At 36.0% G+C, this 22,429-nt stretch overlaps 1 protein-coding gene across 1 annotated transcript in view; it reads right to left on the bottom strand.

Annotated features, from left to right (window-relative positions):
• The window catches only part of LOC136755224 (uncharacterized), a 99,338-nt gene that overhangs the window by 23,637 nt on the left and 53,272 nt on the right, over nt 1-22,429 (bottom strand). Inside the window, exon 3 of the mRNA XM_066711706.1 lies at nt 2,836-2,878. Coding sequence (XP_066567803.1) covers nt 2,836-2,878 — 43 coding nt within the window. The remainder of the gene's footprint in view (nt 1-2,835; nt 2,879-22,429) is intronic.

The raw sequence follows: 22,429 nt of genomic DNA on the forward strand, positions 1-22,429 counted from the left end.
CATACATGCAAACATTATGACATACAAATGGTCAGTTCAGTAGGGGCCTACAGTAATGCTTTCCTGTATGCTGCTTTTCAACGACTGCTTTGTTTTAAACTTAAAAGTTTTAGATTTGTTTTTCTTTCTTTCCAAAAAATAATAAATTATTTTCACCAATACATTACCCGATTTTTGTGTTTGAGGAGTTTAGATTTTACTGATTTATACCCATTTTAAAACACACTCAATATTATTTTCAGTCTCTTATTGGTAATTATTTTTTATGAAATACTACTCTACAAGCTTGTTTGATATTACAACATTTTCTTGTCAGCACTCACATCAAAGCTGTTCTGCAGTGTACAGCTCATACAGATGCTTTCTGGAGGTCATGTGTTTCATATCGCGATATATGATTGGCTCACATACGGACGTTGGTCAGCATTGTGGCATTGAGGACAGTGTTCGCGCTGACAGAATAAAGCAGCACATAGAAAGAAACTCAGCAAAAGTGAGCTTTGGGATAAACAGTGTATATTGGTAACTTTTGTAGAACTTGTTTGTGGTTTAATTTGTTGAATAGAACAATATGTATTGTTATTATTTACTGTATTTAAAATAAATATGCATATCATACATTTGGCTACTTAATTTAAATGCAACGGACACTTCATAAAGTTTGAGCATTTAATGTAGGCAGAGGTTCTCAACACTGGTCCTGGCGAATGTCTAATTAATCACTTAATTTGTTCAATTACAGATTTGGTTAAATAACTGAGAGCTGAAAGCGCAGGTGAACGAACATTAAAAGAGATCGCGGTTTGTCGGGACCTGGGTTGAGAAACAATGCCTACATTAAATGCTCAAACTTGCATTTAAATTAAGTAGCTAAATGTATGATATGCATATTTATTTCAAATCAATTAAATAATAGCAATATATATGTCATGGTCCCCTAGTGCTCCCCCTCTTTCCCCACTAGGTGCCGCCATTTCCCTGCCTTCTCCCTGCTTTCGTCACTTTGTCTATTAACATTCCGGTCACCCATGTGCACTCCTGTTCCATCCCTCTGTTCCCATTCACCCTGCACCTCCCAAGCCTGGTTCCTGCTCCCCTTTATAATCCCCTCACTTCTCTCAGTCGGGGCGAAGTTTTATCAGCTCTGCCTGCGACTCCGAGCCCTGTTCCTCCGACCATCGCCCGTGACCACGACCACGTCTTTGCCCAGCCCTTGTTTGCCCTGCTTTGCCGGTACCCGACCCACGCCTGTCCAACCATCCTGCGATCCAGCACTGCATTTGGGTCCCCTGTTCCCGAGCCACCAAGGTTAAACATGACAATATATTGTTCTATTCAACACATTTAATTTGATTATTTCAAAACCACTGATATAGGCTATAGTAAAACCTTTTTTTGTTCACCTTATTAAACCCGATAATTTGATTTTGCACCGATTTTCACCTGGTTTTAGTGTTTGTTTTTTGTTTTGTTTTTCCTAAATAAAAACCGAACACTATGTGTATGATAATGAGAAAACAACAATTAAAACAGCATTTGAAATTTATTTCACAAAAACAATATTTCAATCTACAAGAGATCTTCATCAGGATCCATATCCTGATGAAGATCTTGTGTAGATCGAAAAGTCTTTGCTAAAAACCTGTGAAGCATGGGTTACATAAATACATTTTATTTGTGCATTGGAGCTGTGATAAGTGTGCAGGTATTTCTTTCTTTTTACTTTATATGGATTTTTTTGTACCCTGCACCTACTAAGTAAGTTTGATTTGCTTTATTTCACATAAAAGGGAGATCATCATTCTGGCAGATCCTGACCAATTTAGTCATGATCGTGTACACGGATTTACGTCATTCTGCTCAAAATCTAGACAAATACTGTGAATTTACTGTCTGAATGGTCAGATTCTGTTCAGAATTACGTAAATTTGTAGTACAAGAACGCAACCAGAGTGTACATTATATCCCATGTATGTTGTAAATTAGTTTGACTGTGTATATGTGTAGCTATTTCCCATGATTTGTTGTGGTCATTTTCCATGACTTTTCTAGGATTTTCCATGACTGTGAGAACCCTGACAGATCTGAAGACGAAAACAACCATGGGAAATCACTGCTCTAGAGGCAGTTCAGAGGTGAGCAACCAAACTTATTCCAGGTTTGAAGGGAATATCCTTCTGAGAGACTGAGGGAACTGAAGACTATATGGGGACTTGATTCAAGTCTTCAAAAACCAGAGGAGCTGTGTCAAATGGCCTCCTCTCGTTTGTAAACTTTCTTATGTTCTTATGTTCTTATGTGTGTCTCCCTGTGGCATGACCTCTCATTAAACACAAAGAAAGTAAGAAAAAAGGGAAGAAAAAATAGACTTCTGCTGAAGTGTTCATCATCACAGTTGTGATTAAACTATTTAAAAACTTTCTATCTAAAATATATCTATACATTAAGTACATTCAAGTTTGGACCTGCAAATGTTTTGTCTAAAGATGTGTGCCAAATTAATAAATAATAATGGATAGATAGGCAGTGAGAGGAGATTTACTTGGAGTTGTATTACTAGTCCAAACTCAGTTTCAATTCTAGACAGTGTGTCTTCACTTAATTATTTAGGATACCATTTCATTTACAATTATCACATGTGGTTACCCTCCCTAATGAGCTATATGGATAAATTGGACTGCAATAAATTATACTCTTTTATAATAAGCTATAGCAAGTTATTTTATACTTCTTATATAACGATATGAAGAAGAGGAAGTAAAGAATATGTATATGTCCTCAGCTGATTTTAAGTCACAGATCCATTAAGATTTTAAACACCAAAAGCATACTTACTGCCCACTCGTGCCATTGCCCCAGGTGAAGATCCGGTTGTGTTCTGTAGAAAATAAAACAAGTCAGGAGTGCTTAAAACAGGAATAATAAGATCCACTTGCAGAACTTCAAACATGGTCCTCTACAGAACCCAGAGGCACTGAAAAGCATTGAGCAGCAGCGTAGAACAAATCCAAGATGCAAATTAGAGGCTAAAGACAAAAGTTACCAAGAAAGTGGTGCTGTTTATAGTTAATATGAGTTAATGTTATATATATATATATATATATATATATATATATATATATATATATATATATACACTCACCTAAAGGATTATTAGGAACACCATACTAATACTGTGTTTGACCCCCTTTCGCCTTCAGAACTGCCTTAATTCTACGTGGCATTGATTCAACAAGGTGCTGAAAGCATTCTTTAGAAATGTTGGCCCATATTGATAGGATAGCATCTTGCAGTTGATGGAGATTTGTGGGATGCACATCCAGGGCACGAAGCTCCCGTTCCACCACATCCCAAAGATGCTCTATTGGGTTGAGATCTGGTGACTGTGGGGGCCAGTTTAGTACAGTGAACTCATTGTCATGTTCAAGAAACCAATTTGAAATGATTCGACCTTTGTGACATGGTGCATTATCCTGCTGGAAGTAGCCATCAGAGGATGGGTACATGGTGGTCATAAAGGGATGGACATGGTCAGAAACAATGCTCAGGTAGGCCGTGGCATTTAAACGATGCCCAATTGGCACTAAGGGGCCTAAAGTGTGCCAAGAAAACATCCCCCACACCATTACACCACCACCACCAGCCTGCACAGTGGTAACAAGGCATGATGGATCCATGTTCTCATTCTGTTTACGCCAAATTCTGACTCTACCATCTGAATGTCTCAACAGAAATCGAGACTCATCAGACCAGGCAACATTTTTCCAGTCTTCAACTGTCCAATTTTGGTGAGCTTGTGCAAATTGTAGCCTCTTTTTCCTATTTGTAGTGGAGATGAGTGGTACCCGGTGGGGTCTTCTGCTGTTGTAGCCCATCCGCCTCAAGGTTGTACGTGTTGTGGCTTCACAAATGCTTTGCTGCATACCTTGGTTGTAACGAGTGGTTATTTCAGTCAAAGTTGCTCTTCTATCAGCTTGAATCAGTCGGCCCATTCTCCTCTGACCTCTAGCATCAACAAGGCATTTTCGCCCACAGGACTGCCGCATACTGGAGTTTTTCCCTTTTCACACCATTCTTTGTAAACCCTAGAAATGGTTGTGCGTGAAAATCCCAGTAACTGAGCAGATTGTGAAATACTCAGACCGGCCCGTCTGGCACCAACAACCATGCCACGCTCAAAATTGCTTAAATCACCTTTCTTTCCCATTCAGACATTCAGTTTGGAGTTCAGGAGATTGTCTTGACCAGGACCACACCCCTAAATGCATTGAAGCAACTGCCATGTGATTGGTTGGTTAGATAATTGCATTAATGAGAAATTGAACAGGTGTTCCTAATAATCCTTTAGGTTAGTGTATATATATATATATATATATATATATATATATATATATATATAATATTACAACAATTCAAGACAGAGACACAATTCAAAGTTTTGAGATGAAATAAACTACACTGTATATATAGGCTAATGAAAGAAAGAAAGGTCAGGTGCATTTGTTTTCTCCATTTCACTGCAGCTGAAAGTGGGTATATGCATTAATAAAAATTATGTTTCCAGTTCCCCAGTTTTAGCCTCTTATAATTATGAATTAACCTTTCCTGTATCAAAATGACAACTTTTAACTAATCACTTTTGCCTCTGGGATTGTTAAGCTTTTAGAATGAATTATTTGTAACTAACTTGTTTAAAACTTAATGCACTGTGTGCTTTTGATGCACAATGTATCTTTGGAGACACATATAATAGATATACAATCTGAGAGATTAATATCTTACCTAAAACTGCCACAGAGACAAGTAAGGATAGGTCGGTAATGTACATAGACAAAGCTACAAATACGCAATAGGAATGTTAGTAACATATGCATTATTATTATTATTATTATTATTATTATTATTATTATTATTATTATTATCTTGGCAGATGCCCTTATCCAGGGTGACTTACAGTTTACACAATCAGCAATTTAAGCATAACAAAAGTGCAGTATTACAATCAATACAACATTAAATGTAAACATTACAAAAGTAAAGTAGTACATCCTGCGGTCCTGACATCAGTGGGAATGTCGTTCCACCACTTAGGTTTGAAAAGGACATCAGCAGTTGAGACAAATATGTAAAACTAAATAATACAAAGGGTAAATATTTAAAAATATATTATTTAAAAATATATTATTATATAGAACAAAAATATGGAATAAAAAGCCAAATATATATTATACTCTGTACAGAGAGAGGTTAAATTATTAATTGGTAATCAGTTTATCTGGAAGATTATGAGCACCAGTGACTGCTGACAAGAAAGCATACTTTGGTATGTAAGATTTGCAGTAAAACTGCAGAAAGATATGGGCCTATAAGTTTGATCGATACACACTGTTTTATAGAGACAGCACTAGTATGAGGGCTTTTTTCATGTTTTTTAGTGTGCAGTTGAAAATCAAAACCAGTACCAAAAATATCATGTCATAATTAAGATTACATTCATGCAATGACAAAAGACTGAACTATTGTTAGCTCATCAATTGCCGTCGTAATATTAAAATAAATTTCACATAGCCTTTTCACTAATATGCACTGACAGCTTGGTTTTTATAAAAGTATTACAGAAAATAGAATAAATATTTATTTCTTACATAAATGACCTGCCTACACTGTGGCAGCTCCTATGTTTTTAATGTCAAGAATCAATAAACAATAGCTTTGATGAGGACCCACAAGAATATTTGCATTGGAGCTGAAAAGATCAAAAACCAACTGTGTATATTCTATAAGTCTGCCAAGCAGCCCTCCTGCCCTTTGATGTCTAAGAATCAACTGATTCTTGCCCTCATTTTTCAGAAAATGTATTTTCAGATGAGAATTCAGCCAGAAAAACGAAAACTTGGATGGAGATGATGTTTATAAAGAGAAATTGTTTAATTAAGCAGGGAAAGATATTTGAATATCGACAAGAATAGAATAAAGACAGGGCACATTGCAAGAGACAATTTAAGTTTTTTATTTTGGTCTTTACTTTCCCTCACAGTGGGACATGAAAAAAGAGGAAGAAGGAGAGAAAAAGAGAAATTCAAAACCATCTTCAATTAAGGTGAGCTTTCAATGTATTCAGCACAAATTACCATTGTGACCTGAACAAAGTCCTTCACAGAACTGGCCAGGGGCTGCCCATTATACAAGAAAATGTATTTTTAATTTTTGCTGACATACAGTACACAGCATGTGTCTTGCACCCTTTCTGTCGTAGCTGCAGAAAAGTTGTGATGTTTCGACAATGTGAAAAGGGAAGGGCTGTAAACCTTTTTATTCTTTTCAATTTACAACTATTACAATATATCATATTCAGGTATAGATAAAATGATCTATTCATACAGCTGTGTTTTTACTTGAGCAACGTAAAAGTAAAAATGTAGTATGTCAAACAATCTCAAACTATAATAAATGATGTTTTTTTAAATTTCATTTAAATTAATTCAATAAATAATTAAGATGAAGCATCATATTAAACAATTTCATACACTGGAACAAGGCTACAGTAAAAAAAAATGAAGGTCATTATCAAATGTTACAACATGCTTAACATTACAATTCTATGTGTAAATTGAAAACAAAGATTTTCAATTAAAAAAAACATTAAAATAATTAAAAGTCGGAATTTGCAACACCACAGGAAATAATTGCAGTTACCATAGTAGTGGAAAGACCTCCTTACCAACTCAATAAGAGATTTGTTAAATAAAATCTACTGCTTCAGCACTTGTAACAAGTGATATCCTTTCATTTAAATTTTAGTTTTAAATCGGTCCAAGGGATTGAGATATCAATTCTCTAAAACAAATTAATTCTGTGACAGACCTGTAAAAGTCAAGTTGCAGAGGGAGTACATTAAATAATGCGCTAGTTAATGGTGTTAGAAGCTCGATTTAAAAATAAATTACCCATAATACCTTTTGTAATAAAAGCCATAAATGTATTTTTGTTCGCAGCTAACAGCAAATGCCTATTTGGCACTCTCCGGAATCCCTCTTGCTTTGTATATTTTGATTAATACTTCTTGGAGTAATCTACACTGCCTGTTCCGGGTTCAGTAACCCTACTGTAAAATAATGAGCCTTCAAGAATAAAAAATATCCTCACTACAAACTAACATATTCTGAGGAAGCACTGAATATATTCAAATGAAATGAGAAAATGAGGCCCTCATTGATTAAATTTGCTGGAAAGTGAAACTTGCTGCTCTCAATTTGTATTTAACTGTCAGTTCCTGGCTCGAACAATTGGAAGAGCCATCAACCTTTTTGCATATGTTTTCTATAAATACCTGTTCTACTGCGATTCAACTGCCATCTAACTATGCAGAACTCAAGGTCTTTGGGGAGCTGAACAACTACTAGGCTGCAGCCAATAGTAGCGGACTTTGCTCACCAAGTAGTGTCCTCAGCAAAGAGCCAGCCCTCATATATTATAAAATATGTTACATGATTTACCTAAGGTTGTCAAGAGGGAAAAATTTCAGGCAAATGCAAGGTAATAAATTGTAATACATGCTGCATATGTTTGACTTGTAACCCTTGGCATTTTAAAGTAGAATTCTATTCAAGAATTATTTTAAGAGTATGGTGAAAAAGGAGAGAAAAAAAATCTCATTGCAAGCTTTTGTTTCAATACTATTTTCTGCAAGATTTCAGCTGGACATCAACAGACGTTTTGGACGCTGGATATCAGAGATTACTCAGTACCAGAAGTGCAAACAGTGCAGATATGAATACTCAACTGTAGCTATAATCCAGACCATTTCACAACATCAAACACTTAGACAATCATGATCAGGTGTAATCCTTTGGAAACTAAATGAAACATTAATTATCGTAATCTTAAATTAAACTAAATAAACACAATGAATGTTTCTACATTTCATTACAAAAAAAATTTGCCCATGAAGCATGAGTAAGCCATTAGTTCAGATTGGTATTTATTACATTATTTTATGGGATATGCCTAAAAATATTCAAGTCTATTTAGAATGAAACCAAATGATTTAGACTCTTACTTGACTGTTAATTAATTGACATGAAACACAATGCATGTATTACATGAGGTAGTGGGAATGCAACAGGATTTTCAAAAAGCACATTGGTGATAGATGCAACATGTTCCCTTTAAACAAAATACAATTTGGATCAGAGACCAGATTTCTACAGTATTACAACTGTCACAAAGTCAACTGGTCATAAAGGCCTGATTAAATTAAGAAATCAAATCAATTAAATCAATTTCCAAGACTGTGTAAATAATTCACGTACAACGGAATGATCAAACATTATCCATTTACACAATACTACTGCATTTAAACTGCAAGGTAACACCTAAAGTAAGCATTGGTTTACACTGCGGATGGAGCATATCTCCTAATCACAAAACATGCTGGGTGACGCTAGAATCATCACCTATATACCTATGGAGGAGTTTTCTCCTCCCACAAAGATAGAAGTATACAAATAAAACAAAAACAACACAACAAAAACAACAACAAGTGTACATTCATTACAAATGTACATTCATTACTAATACAAAAAAGGAGAAATAAAGCAACATGTTGAAAGTACATTTTTGGTTATTGTAAACACAGAGATAGGAAAATAGTAAATAGTAAATGAATAAAATTCATTTACCCAAATTTACCCAAATGGCGGACCAAATATTTTCCTCAAATACATACATAACCTTTTCAAACGAAATAAGTCTTCTCGAAAATGTTATAGATTGTCATGTAATTTTCTTCTGCTGGGAAAAGATACCTACAATGACACTTCAGTCATGGGGGTGTGGCCTACAGATGTTCACATTGTGTGTTCAACCTCCCTAAGACCAGTTACGTACACTACAGTTTGGACGGACCTAAGTCATCGCAGGGCTAGCTCTTTAGTAGGCCATTTTAGGTCAGATTTTTGGTCAGCTTTGGTCCTGTTGAGTTGTCCTTAAAGGCAGTATATGCAGGTGCTTAAACTTAGAGGATATATCATGACGCACTTTTCAGTTTTTAAATAGCATGCTCACAACCTTATTTTGCAAGAGAGATTTCAAAGCCTGTCAACTGCCTAACAAAGGGACATTAAATGACTCAAACCCTTTAACTTTGTAACTTCCCATTCTGTTTGTAAAATTAGTCATTACAGTTCTTAACATGACAAATACTGAACACTTTCTCTTCGGGTACTGTCTGTTCCCTCTTTTACATCAAATCAGCTTTCCTTCAATTAAAATGAAAAAAAAACATTATTAAGTTCATGTTAGCAAACATCTAAGGTTCAAAACTTATTTCCCATCAAGTTAAGACTAAATTAAATATATATGTGTTCATTTTATTTTATGCTACTTTAACCTTACAGTTCCCAAAAGCTACTAATTTTTGGTGCTACATTTTCTTTACCATTATTATTATATTTGTTTTCACTTTTCACTCCGTACAAAGTAGTCATACTTGCCACATCATCCTAGAAATGTGCAGGACACAAAGTGCTTATGGCCTGTTTCAAATGTCAAGAAAGGCTCCCTTATCCTGCCTACTGCATTGAAATATTAACCATTCGTTTAAGTAACACATGGCAGTTTCAGTTCACCCTCAAAGACAATCGTCCCTACATGGATGGAAAAAGGGGGACATGTATGGCCAAGGCAGGACTGGGGAGAATGTAGTTTGGACAATTGGACTCCGGTACCAGGTATTTAGAGTCTGTTTTTATTAGAATATTCAATTGCCCATTTTATTTTTTAGTTTAATTATAATATTTTCTGTTTTCTTTTTGTTTTCCTCGCCCCTAGATTAAAGGCATTTTAAATAGTTTGTACTATTTTTAGGATAGCCCCTTTTGGAATTTTGACCCTCCTGAAATAAATTATCTTTTTTTTTTAAACCACTTGCTGCTCCTGGTGTGTGTGTATCCGAGATTCGAGCCAAGCCTGTGCGGCGAGAGAGATTAAGAGAGAGCCCCCCCCCCACCACCTCACCATAATTAAACAGGGGTGGCATACGTGACGTAAAGTCTAATAATGTATGAGTAAAATAAATAAATAAATCTCCTATCCAAATATCTCGTTGGGAAACAACAGGACACAAGGATGCGTTTCAATTTTAAGGGATGTTGTATCCCGTTTTAAAGAAGCATTCTACAAGACAGACTAATGTTTTGTGTCCATTTGAGCTTCACTGGGTACAAAAATCGTCATCTCCCCACCATTTCTGCCTTCACACACATACAATATAGATGTATCAGGAGTGTTGGAGTTCAGCATTAATGAAAGACACTGTTCTAATGTGTGTGTGATGAGTTCTTAAGTGTTCCTGGAGAATTACGTGTGGTAATAATTCATACAAAATTATATCCCTAAGCCTAACTCAAATCATAATTCATGTGATCACACTCATTATGAACTAGTGCTAATTATAATACATTTCTCTCATGGTTTATGAAATAATAGGAAAGAAAACAGCTTAATGAACTGCAGTGTTTTAGGCATGTGCATAAAGAAATAATAAAAAAAAACTGAATAGTTTATTAGGTGTTTCTATAGATAAAAGAGGAAGAGAGAGAGGAATATTTTTTTAAACAAGAGTTTACAAATATCTTACCAACCACTATTATTATTGTGCAAACAAATACACACATGTTCAAACCCTAATTTTAACTCCTGGTGTGATTTAAGAGCATTCTTGGGGAAATCAAGAAAAACAGGTCATTAGAAATTAATCTGAGCAACAGTGGGTGTGCAAGTTCTGTCCCCTTTACTCTCCCGTGGTAGCCCGCTATCACAGCTGAGTCTGCTTGGAAGAAAATGGCAGATGTTGCCTCCTTCCTTCATTTACTGGCAAGGGCAGCAGCTGCGAATGACATGGGCAAAGCCTGACATTTGGAATAATGGCCTCTGGATCCAATGGCAGTTTTAGTGTTAAGCAAGCGATCTGCGATACAAAGTGGATTCACAGTGAGAGTCAGCACTAGTACACAGGTCGCCCATAAAAATAGAAGATTCCATTATTCTTCAGGTTCCCTGGAGTCCATAAGGTCTCTAGCATCATTACTGGGACTAGAAATCTGACTCTTCTACATCCCCCTCCCTAATTTCTTCCCTCTAATTATAGGTCAAGCACTCTTTTTATAAATTATAAAACCTTTGTTCTTATCAAAAATGAAAAGGCGAGACAGGGAAAAAAAAACGTATAAAAATGGGACAGGGGAAAAATTTCAATTATAAAACAGAACTAATTTGGTATGACCAGCGACTGTCATCCATGCTGACAGTGCTCTATTATGCAGTCATTTGGGTTCTTTCAAATTAGTTATGTTAATGTCCTGTGAGTGAATGTAACACTTGGATGGGACAAGATTTCAGCAATTAATTTCTACAGTCAGCGGAGAGACAAGCAAATTTATTTCCCCCCTCTCAGGGAATTGGTAGAGGAGGGTGTGAGGTGGAGAAAGTGCATTTAGGAGCAAGGAACAAGCAAAACACAAGCCCTAAATAAAGCTGAAACAATGGGAGCCACTGCTTCCTCATTCATTCAATTGACAATGTTTTGCAGCTTAAACCTGTTTTATTAATTATGTTTGACATTTCCTTAATTAGTTTCATTTACACCAAATCAATCCCTACTGCTGTATAGCATCATTTATCATTTTAAAAAATTTGCATACCGAGTGCTGACTTTTTCTACTTAATTATACATTAAAAGTGTCAAGCGCGCTTGCTGCCTGGCATTATCTGCGGGAGAAAGGTTTGTGGCTGGACTGCGATGGCATTAATCATTAAGAGCCTGCGAGTCCTTCTGGGTACTATCTGGGGAACAAAGTAGTGGCTCTCATTTTGGTGTTGGAGAACCTAAGGCATTCTCCTCCAGCATGACCCGCAGTGAACGTAAGACGAATCAATGACCTTAAGCATCTGACACCCCAACTTGTTTACAGACTACACAGTGAAATTGAACAACAGAAACGAGAAAAAAAAAAAATCTGCATTAAAGCATCCACTCTAATACCTCTACAAAACATCTGGATAATTTCCACAGCTATATCCCCAATAGTAGACTATTCTTAAAAAACAATCTGAAAAAGATGCAGAAATCAAATGGAACGACTTACTTTTTTTTTGGCCACCCCTTGTTTCCCTGCTATGGAGTGGTATTGAAACTTGAAACTGCATTTACACAATTAATACGCAAAGGCATTAAAATAACTATAACGCTGATTGAAATTACAATGTTTACTACCCATTTGTATGATTTTCATATCATGTCCAGAAGGTAATGTCTCAACAGGCTTCATCTCAACTACCTGAATAAGCTGATCTGCACAACAAACAACAAATACTTACTTCTTGTATCCTTCTTTCTTTATTTTTTATACTTTAACCTCCAGCTCCAAAATCTATTTGTAAAAAATATTCAACTCAACCCTGGATGGTCATCAAATCTAAGTGAATAAAAATAAATCACAAAAAACTGTAGAGGAAAGCTTGAGAGTATATAAGAACTTTCACACCAGCTGTTGAGTTTTATATTTATATTTATTGTTTTAACAGTACCAAGAACTATACTAAAATGACAATTATTGAATTATTAGTTCGACAGATACAGAAAATACACCAAGAGTTCTTGCTTCTGACATGCCCAGATAAAGGTTCAATAATTTGAACACAGCACAGTGGAATCAAATTTCCAGTTTTTCACCCATACAGTGCTGTAAATTGTCCAAATCTGACTTCATTAGTAAAAAGTGAATGTAGGGAGAGGGGGCTTTGGGAGATGGAGTCAACAAGGAATAGAATATATTGATAACACTGAATACAAAGGACTCAACAGGACTATCTCATTCCTATCAAAAATGCCCTGTGTTGTAAAGGTTTACTCACAATTACAAGACTATATGCTACATTCATGCAGTGCTATTATAAACAGTGCTCACTTTTCATAGCTATGAATCTGCCTTTCTATCCATGGCCCAATATTTAAGGTATATTAAATTGTATTGTAGGTATAGGCTCTCTCCTTTTTAATCCATCGGTAAAGACTCACACTGAAGCAACACATTACCGATGGTTTCAATTGTATTGTTCTCACCCACTTAAAATATTGTGAGGCACAGATTTAGAAAGACCTGAAAATATATTTGGTTTATTTATTTTTGTTGTCTTTTTGGACCACTTCAGTGTCAGTTTCTGAGATTCTCCATTTAAAGTTAGCACAGATATCAATGTCAGTTTCTGGAAATAATGGGAGCAGACAGCCAGAAAACGACATGGCTTGCAATCTGATTACTGTTCCAGATTAAATTGATAGTGTGGATGTGATATGGTGTAGTGATATAAGGCGTACTATAGTGATATCTGTCACCAGAAAGTATCTTTATCTTCATCATATTACTATCTTACAAGTCACGTTTTACTCTGCTCTGTGCTTCTCGCTGTCTGGAATCCAGAGGGAAAAATGAAACAATAGGGCAGACCTGCTTCAGAAAATACTCTATGCATTCTGAAATTATTCTTACCTTCCCCATGAAGGCATGCACTGTTTAATCATACATTCAGTGTAAAATAGCAGTGAAAAAATTTAACTTGAATTGAACATTAAACTTCTTAAATGTATATGATGAGATCATACATTTCTGAAATGTGTTTTTGTAAACCCACAGTAATATTCCTGTTTTCTCTTGTGTATCCATCTCTTCAGTCTCCTTATTCATGTTTTTTTAAATGTAATTACACCATGTAAGGAAGGTTTTGTTATCACTTAGGACATTCAATAATTTATTCACTGCATATCTAATTTAAAGCTAACTCAGACCTAATGTCTCTTGTACCGATTCTAGTGCTGTGATGGCTACCCAAAGCATTTGAATACTCCATTAAATATTATACTGAATAAAATCGTAGAAATCAAGTATCTGACAGATTTTCAATATGGAAAGTTGTGACTGCCAACTCCACTCCACTGTCTTGAAGTTATGGTTTTCCCCAATGTTCAGCAAAGCATTTTATATCATACCAGCAGAAGATCAGCTTTGACAATTTAAAAAAATGTGCATGGTTAACAACACAAAAGGTGAATCAGACAAGAATGTATATAGAAGCCGAGATTTATTTTTCAGCAGAAGTTAACTGAAACTGCCCTTGTTTTTAGTTATCTAACCTTTCCTGCAAAAATATAACATTGAATCCATCATAGCTTCTGTACTGAGGTTTTCCAATAGGTGAAACAAGTTGAAATGGAAATTTAGAATGCCCCAAGTATGAAAACACAGAATACAGAAAACATATTTAACTTTACATGTATATTTGGTCTGTCTGACACAGTGCATAGTGTTATCATTGATAAAGCACACAGCGCTACACTAATCCTAATTTTGCACACAAAAAACGAATCTTTAATTTACATGGATCAGGAAAATTAGAACAACCAAGAGACTTGCTGAGCCAGAGGAACTACAACTGAGAGGACCACGCAAAGATCAGGGGGAGACTATCTGACCCGACCTCCCTCACCAGAAGAAAGCGAATCTGGCTACAGCAAATTTTTGCTTGATATCTACTGTATATTTTATAGGACTGAACATCTCTGCCTCCAAGCAAACAATCCAATAATTTGGATTATTTTATTCAAGAGCCTAAAACGTGTGGCTCAGAGGTTACAACAAAACTTTGATGGACTTTTCCTTTTGGCATTTTGGCAACATCAACAACTACCGACAAATCAAATTTACAGAACTCCTAGCTGCCTAACTTTAGGGGTGGGAGGGGGGAGACACAGAGGATACTATATTGTAGCTTTCATCTGTTCAGCAGCATGTAATAAATAGCACAACGAAATTAAGATGAAATCAGTCCTGGGAGGAAGAGCTGGAGTGGGGATAAGCCCAACACAATCTGATGATCAACAGCAAGCTGCATGAATGGGAATATCAAGATGTAAAGGTGGTCCTGTCCCTCCCTTTCTCCTTCAAGGGCAACACAAAAGGCGCCATGCAACAAAAGGACCGATCAAGTTGCTAATGTCCTGGCGGGTCCCAGCACAACCAGTGGGGAAGAGAACTTACACGGCTCACTGCACTGGTGCTCTAATGCAAGGAGCAGAAGTATCATTAACTAAAGCGTTTCTTTTAAAAAATATAGGTCCGAGAAGACCCAGTAATTTCCAGAGGCTAGATCAATACTTGTTAAAAAATCTCTTGCCCTTGCTCTCTGCCATTACAGTTCTTCGGAATTAATTCTCCATCTGTGTGAAGGAATAAGCATCATTATTTGAGAGATCCCTAATCAGTATATTATTAATGGCACAGGCTTTTTTTGTTGGAGATTTTGTTGGAAAGTAAAATGAGCCAGGCATCATTTTCTTTTTTTGGGCCAAGTATATTAATGTGACTTAAAAGAAAAATAAATTCTAATTTATATAAAGTATTCATCACTAAAAAACGACACCACCCCCCAAATCTCCCCTCCCATAAATGAAAAATCCTTTAAATGCAAAACATTTCCAGTAATAAGGATTATGCCTCTTTAAAGAGGGTGGCAGGATAAAATATGAAGATGAATTCAAATGCCTAAATTTGAAACTCTGGTGGATCCCTAAATTCTTAGTACGGAAATCATTTATTTAGATGGAATGCATTAGCATTACTCTTGCATTGTACTTCCACTTTTCATAATGACTAGGATAAGTGTCCTGCTAGAAATGCATATTCTGACAATAGGGGTAGATATTACTTGGTTAAAAGCTTCAGTCCTAAGGGTAAAAAGCCTGAAGAATAAAGAATATCAGTCATTGCTAACGAGCTAAAAGGATAGAGCATCGCCTTTATAAATCACTATATCTTGCTGTTTATATAAATTCATTGGTGCCTCATTATAACTGAGCTATGCACCTTTAGGTCTGAGTTGATTAGGAGTGCCATAGCTCAAAATGGCTTTTAATTCAGTGAAACACGCTCTGACCTTGCACCATAACCCTGTGTGAAACACAGTATAGCTTAGACATTAATAATGATGCTACCTTTACTGTGCTGGCGAGGTGCTACTTAAAATATGTATTATTAGTTACTAGCATAGGCACATTTATCAAACCAAATTACCCTTCTGTGTATAACTGCTTAATTCCAGACCCTTTACCTCTCTTAACTATTACCTGCACTTTAGAATTGTTAAAAATTAAACGTACTGATAAAATGTCAGAATAATGAGTCACAGACGCAGCCTGGATGCAGTTTTTTATTCCCTTAAGACAACTTTTAAAATCTACCCTCCGTAACTTCCCCATGTAATATTTTCTGTGATTTTAAAAAGCTCTGGACTATATTGGATTTGTGGTTTAAAAGCTCTGGTATATATGGCACTGTGGTTTTCTTAGACAATACGTTTACTTTATCTGACTAGATACATTATTTCATGTTCGTGAAGAAATGGCAATACTAATTTAATTACAAACCTGAAAAGGGAATGCATATGACAATGAGACACACAAATGTGGAGACAGAAAACTATAACAATAACTCAGAATTCTTCCTAATTATGCAACCTTTTAGTTTTGTTGTTTCCAGCTAGAAAATAACAGTGATATTGCTGAATCACAAACCATCAATGGGCTGAATATTACTTTCACTAGACTGTAGAATTCATATAAAGGATAATTGTCTTATCCTCGTTGAGATTTTGTTCTGTGTAGTGCATGTTTTATTTCATTTTTTGTCCTTTTTTAATTGTATTCATACTCTATCCATGATATTGTACCAGTTATTCAGTTCACAGAGAGACAGCAGAGAACAGTTTTTGTTCATGGTCTTTCACTACAAGCTAACTTGCCACAATGTTCTGTGCAGAGGTTGTGAGAATGATCTGCCCAAACAAGGAGACAGAAAACTAGTTCATGTCCCAATAGCAAAGAAAAGGGAAGGGAGGCTGGAATGAAATGGCACACCTTAGGTTGGATTAAATTATTATTTAATGTGACCCACCCACCTATCACAGACTACACACTACAAACTACAAACAAACGGAGGATCTGACCATAAGATTTTCCACTGGGTAGAAACATTTTATTTGTTAGTCAATGGATGACAAATTATTTTTTGCAATAACATCCTGGCAGAGAGGTTTACACTACAACAGTATAAGAATGCACAATACAATAAAAAACATACAAATTATATACATGTATTAAGATAACAGTCACAAAAACTATAACATCACCATTAATCCTTGCCAGGAACTCGCAAAGGGCTAACAAAATGCTGTATACATTTACAGTTGCATTCAAACAAAACACAAAAATAGCATTTTAACATAATATCAGTTGGATTTTTAATAAGAGTTTATCCTCCATAGTACAGCCTATGCAATTTAATGATTTCCAGAAAATAGAGAATAGTGAAAACTCTTAGAAGTAATTAACCAACTAATCCAGAGAACAACAATCAAAACACTTGATGAACACAATATGAAGAAGATTACGAGGTCATACGAGTCAGAGGAGCAAACTTGAAGTGCTGTAATGTTCAAATCAAAGTGGGACAAGTTACAGTGAAATACTACTACACACAAATTCAGGACCTTATTTGAAAGCACTTTACAATTAAAAATATGTTTAGTAATCTCCCTTAGGAGACCCAAACTGTAGACTTCATTAAAAAGTCTTTAATATCTACATTAACTTACAGTAGCCAAAAAATGAAGAAAAAAAAAGTTGCAAGTAATTGCTCTTCTGAAATCCCACCAGCACTTACTTATCTGACATAAATGAATCTGCATGGCTTTTTAAGCACTCTGGTGCAACTATGTTTAACAAAAAAGTGTGAACCCTTTAACGGTAAACTTAAGATGTAGGCTATTGTGTAAATATCAAATATTAAATCAATTATCTTAGGATTGATCACTTCTATCACTTGCCTTGTGGAGTACTCACTGCTGCAAAGAGGATACATAATGTATACAAGATAATAACAAAAACAACAGCCTCAGCAACAACTCATTTCAAATGGCCAAAGCTTAATTTGAATTACGACATTATATCTTCTTAATGAAGCATGCTATAAAGACAATAGCCACCTTTGGCTGTGTCATGTCCAAACACTTTGGTACAGGTTCTGAATTTAACAGTCTCTTAAAATAATCTACCACAAAAAGGGAAAATGGAAACAAAAGAAAATATAATACTGTGGTTTTCTCTGTACTGGTGTTTACATTGACAATGCATTCATGAGAATTGTGATTTCTAATTGTCTGCAAGAAGACACTGTATTCAGTCAAGTGGTGCACAGGTAATTACTTTTCCATTATCTATATTCCAAAATGTAAATACCAAAACTTGCAGTTACCACTCACATCTAAAGAATCTCCCATCCTTAGATTCCTGCCAAAATTCAAATGTTCTCATGTTTTTAGAGAAAACATATACCGTACAAATATATATACACACGTATATATTCATAATTTAAGCAAATTATTATAATCAAATAAACAGATTTTGTCTTTTTAGCAACATGTACACTATAATGCTTCAAATAAATAATCTCTTTGTTATTTTCATGAGACAATTTATTATGTAGCCATTTGTGCATAGTAATTATTATTAATAGCATACTTTCGTAGTATATTTTTATAGGATGTCTTTGAATTAGGGCATTAAATTGTGGCTACTTTGAAAAGCATTGTTAGTTTTAAGCACTACATGCAAGAGTCCAAAGTTTTTGTAAAGCTGTATCAAAGCTATGGTTGGATGTCTGAACATGCCTCCTATGGAATCTGTGACACTTTGTAGCTTTTAGTTTAATGTATTTTGATTAATTAAAAGCCAAGCACAATCACAATCCATGGATCAAAAAGAAAACCTGTAGATCTTATAAAACCTTAAAATGATTTTTCAGTTCATTCCAAAGGCAAGAATTAATTAACTGGTAAAAAGATCATCTTGCAATCATAAAGGTTTGTGTCCTAAACATTCAATTCAGAAACTCTCTGTATTCCCTCCATTTCCCCATAAAAGTTGTCCAATTGTACATACTACCAAGTTTAAATGAATCAGATGATTGAGTGGATCCCGTAATTGCATTTTGCACAATTCCCTTTCTTGAAGTTTACTAATGAATTAATCTAATAAGGTGCTTCACACATTATCTCCAAAACCTTCCGTATACTTATATTTGGTGGAGCACCACAGCAGAAGCTTTTATTGAAATTATAAACTGTAAAGGCCTAGGGCTTGCATGAAGCCCACATTTTCACAGTCTGTATGATTTAGCCTGTCATTTTCAAATGCCTGACCATATACTAGAAGTTGGCAAGCTGTTATTTTGTCCCCAATATGATTTTGCACATTAGATCATGTGTTTGTGCCCTGGGGACTGGTTATTTTAGTGTTTGGGTACTTTGTCAGATGACTCAGTCTCTGTGATTTATGAGCTCTCTAAAGGTTGCATTTCCACTGTATATGGACGGCTGCATGGTAAATGGGGAAATTCTGAATTTATTAACATACAATGAATGATGATTAATGTTTTTTATAGATCACAGTGTTTCTGATGTCTAAACACACTATATATGTATGTGTGTGCATGTATACACGTATACATACACAGATGCAATTAGATAGACTGATAAATAGGCAGGCTGATAGGTATCTTTCACTGCAGAATCTCTCTAAAATAATCTACTAAAATACATTAAAAAACACAATAAACTGTTATTCTCTTTCTTACATAATGTTGTGTATATTAGAAATGATAATTGTAAGTTTATTTTTATTGCCGTTTACCCAAAAGTTATTAGGTTTCTGCTTTTATTTATCATATGAACTCAACAGAATTTATTTTACTGCTGGGACCCACAAACACTATGAAAACAGGTATAAATTAAGACAATGGCATGTAGACTGGAAAAAATCTATTTAAGGCCAAGATCACTGTTAATTTGCAGATCCATTTGTCAAAATTCGCCCACTATTAACTTATGTATTCTCTAACACATCTTTGTTTTTTAATTAGTTTTCTGACAATTCGCTATTATTTTTCTCTGGTATTGTTCAAATACTTTACTGTTTACTGGGTATTACTGCAAAGCCAGTTTAAAGGGTTGGCTTGTGAATGAAATCATGTTGTGCCTGTCAGATGAAACTCACAACCAACTGCAAGACTGATGTGCCATTTTGTTTGTGTCGGTCATGATAGTCCTATAACGTATGATACAATGGAGGACTTTTTTGTATTATTTATAATTTCAAACTATTTTGGTATTGGTCATTTACTGTATATCAAATTGCTACCCACAACACAACAGATCCTTTCATGTTCATGTCATGTTCTAGCACCAGGAAATGTTTCTTACATAATCAACACCTCAGGCATCCAATCATTGTTGTGCCACCTGACAGGTATCCTATGCCCAATTTCAACATTTTTGCATTTAATCTACAGTGAGGGAAAAAAGTATTTGAGCCCCTGCTAATTTTGTACATTTGCCCACTGACAAAGAAATGATCAGTCTATAATTTTAATGGTAGGTGTATTTTAAAAGTGAGAGACAGAATAACAACAACAAAAAATCCAGAAAAACGCATTTCAAAAAAGTTATAAATTGATTTGAATGTTAATGAGGGAAATAAGTATTTTATATCTCTTAAAGGAAGTGCTCCTAATCTCAGCTCGTTACCTGTATAAAAGACACCTGTCCACAGAAGCAATCAATCATTCACATTCCAAACTCTCCACCATGGCCAAGACCAAAGAGCTGTCCAAGGATGTCAGTGACAAGACTGTAGACCTACACAAGGCTGGAATGGGCTACAAGACCATCGCCAAGCAGCTTGGTGAGAAGGTGACAACAGTTGGTGCGATTACTCGCAAATGGAAGAAACACAAAATAACTGTCAGTCTCCCTCGGTCTGGGGCTCCATGCAAGATCTCACCTCGTGGAGTTTCAATTATCATGAGAAAGGTGAGGAATCAGCCCAGAACTACACGGGAGGATCTTGTTAATGATCTCAAGGCAGCTGGGACCATAGTCACCAAGAAAACAACTGGTAACACACTACGCCGTGAAGGACTGAAATCCTTCAGCGCCCACAAGGTCCCCCTGCTCAAGAAAGCACATGTACAGGCCCGTCTGAAGTTTGCCTCTGAACATCTGAATGATTCAGAGGAGAACTGGGTGAAAGTGTTGTGGTCAGATGAGACCAAAATCGAGCTCTTTGGCATCAACTCAACTCGCCGTGTTTGGAGGAGGAGGAATGACCCCAAGAACACCATCCCCACCGTCAAACATGGAGGTGGAAACATTATGTTTTGGGGGTGTTTTTCTGCTAAGGAGACAGAACAACAGCACCGCATCAAAGGGACGATGGACGGGGCCATGTACCGTCAAATCTTGGGTGAGAACCTCCTTCCCTCAGCCAGGGCATTGAAAATGGGTCGTGGATGGGTATTCCAGCATGACAATGACCCAAAACACACAGCCAAGGCAACAAAGGAGTGGCTCAAGAAGAAGCACATTAAGGTTCTGGAGTGGCCTAGCCAGTCTCCAGACCTTAATCCCATAGAAAATCTGTGGAGGGAGCTGAAGGTTCAAGTTGCCAAACGTCAGCCTCGAAACCTTAATGACTTGGAGAGGATCTGCAAAGAGGAGTGGGACAAAATCCCTCCTGAGATGTGTGCAAACCTGGTGGCCAACTACAAGAAACGTCTGACCTCTGTGATTGCCAACAAGGGTTTTTCCACCAAGTACTAAGTCGAAGGGGTCAAATACTTATTTCACTCATTAACATGCAAATCAATTTATAACTTTTTTGAAATGCGTTTTTCTGGATTTATTTGTTGTTATTCTGTCTCTCACTGTTAAAATACACCTACCATTAAAATGATAGACTGATCATTTCTTTGTCAGTGGGCAAACGTACAAAATCAGCAGGGGATCAAATATTTTTTTCCCTCACTGTAAATCTTACCTGCCGTGTCTAAATGTCTGGGTAAAACTCATGACATCTGATCAACATGATGGTTGAATATGGACATCCTTTTTCACCATTTAATCTTGCCTATGGTTGTAAACCAGCTCCACAAACAGGAGTCTACAGCTCGAGATATATTGACTAATTAGGGGACAAGATGTTGTTTCTCTATTTTTAAAGCATCCAGATGCCCAAGCGAATCTCCTCAGTTCCTTTCTGAGCACTCTCACTTAGACTGAAAACCGAGTACGCCAACCTGCATTCAAAATTTCAAAAGCAGGGTCACACTATTTATACACCAGGCTAGCACAGGGAGTTCAAAAAAACACATGTTTTTCAGGCTGACAGATTAAAAGAATAAGTGTCAATATCAGTTACAGACTCAAATATAATTGCACCAGTACAAGAGATCCAGAAAGGCTAATCCTCAGCAATAGGTGA

The sequence above is a fragment of the Amia ocellicauda genome, chromosome 8 (assembly GCF_036373705.1).
Source record: "Amia ocellicauda isolate fAmiCal2 chromosome 8, fAmiCal2.hap1, whole genome shotgun sequence".
Classification (NCBI taxonomy): domain Eukaryota; kingdom Metazoa; phylum Chordata; class Actinopteri; order Amiiformes; family Amiidae; genus Amia; species Amia ocellicauda.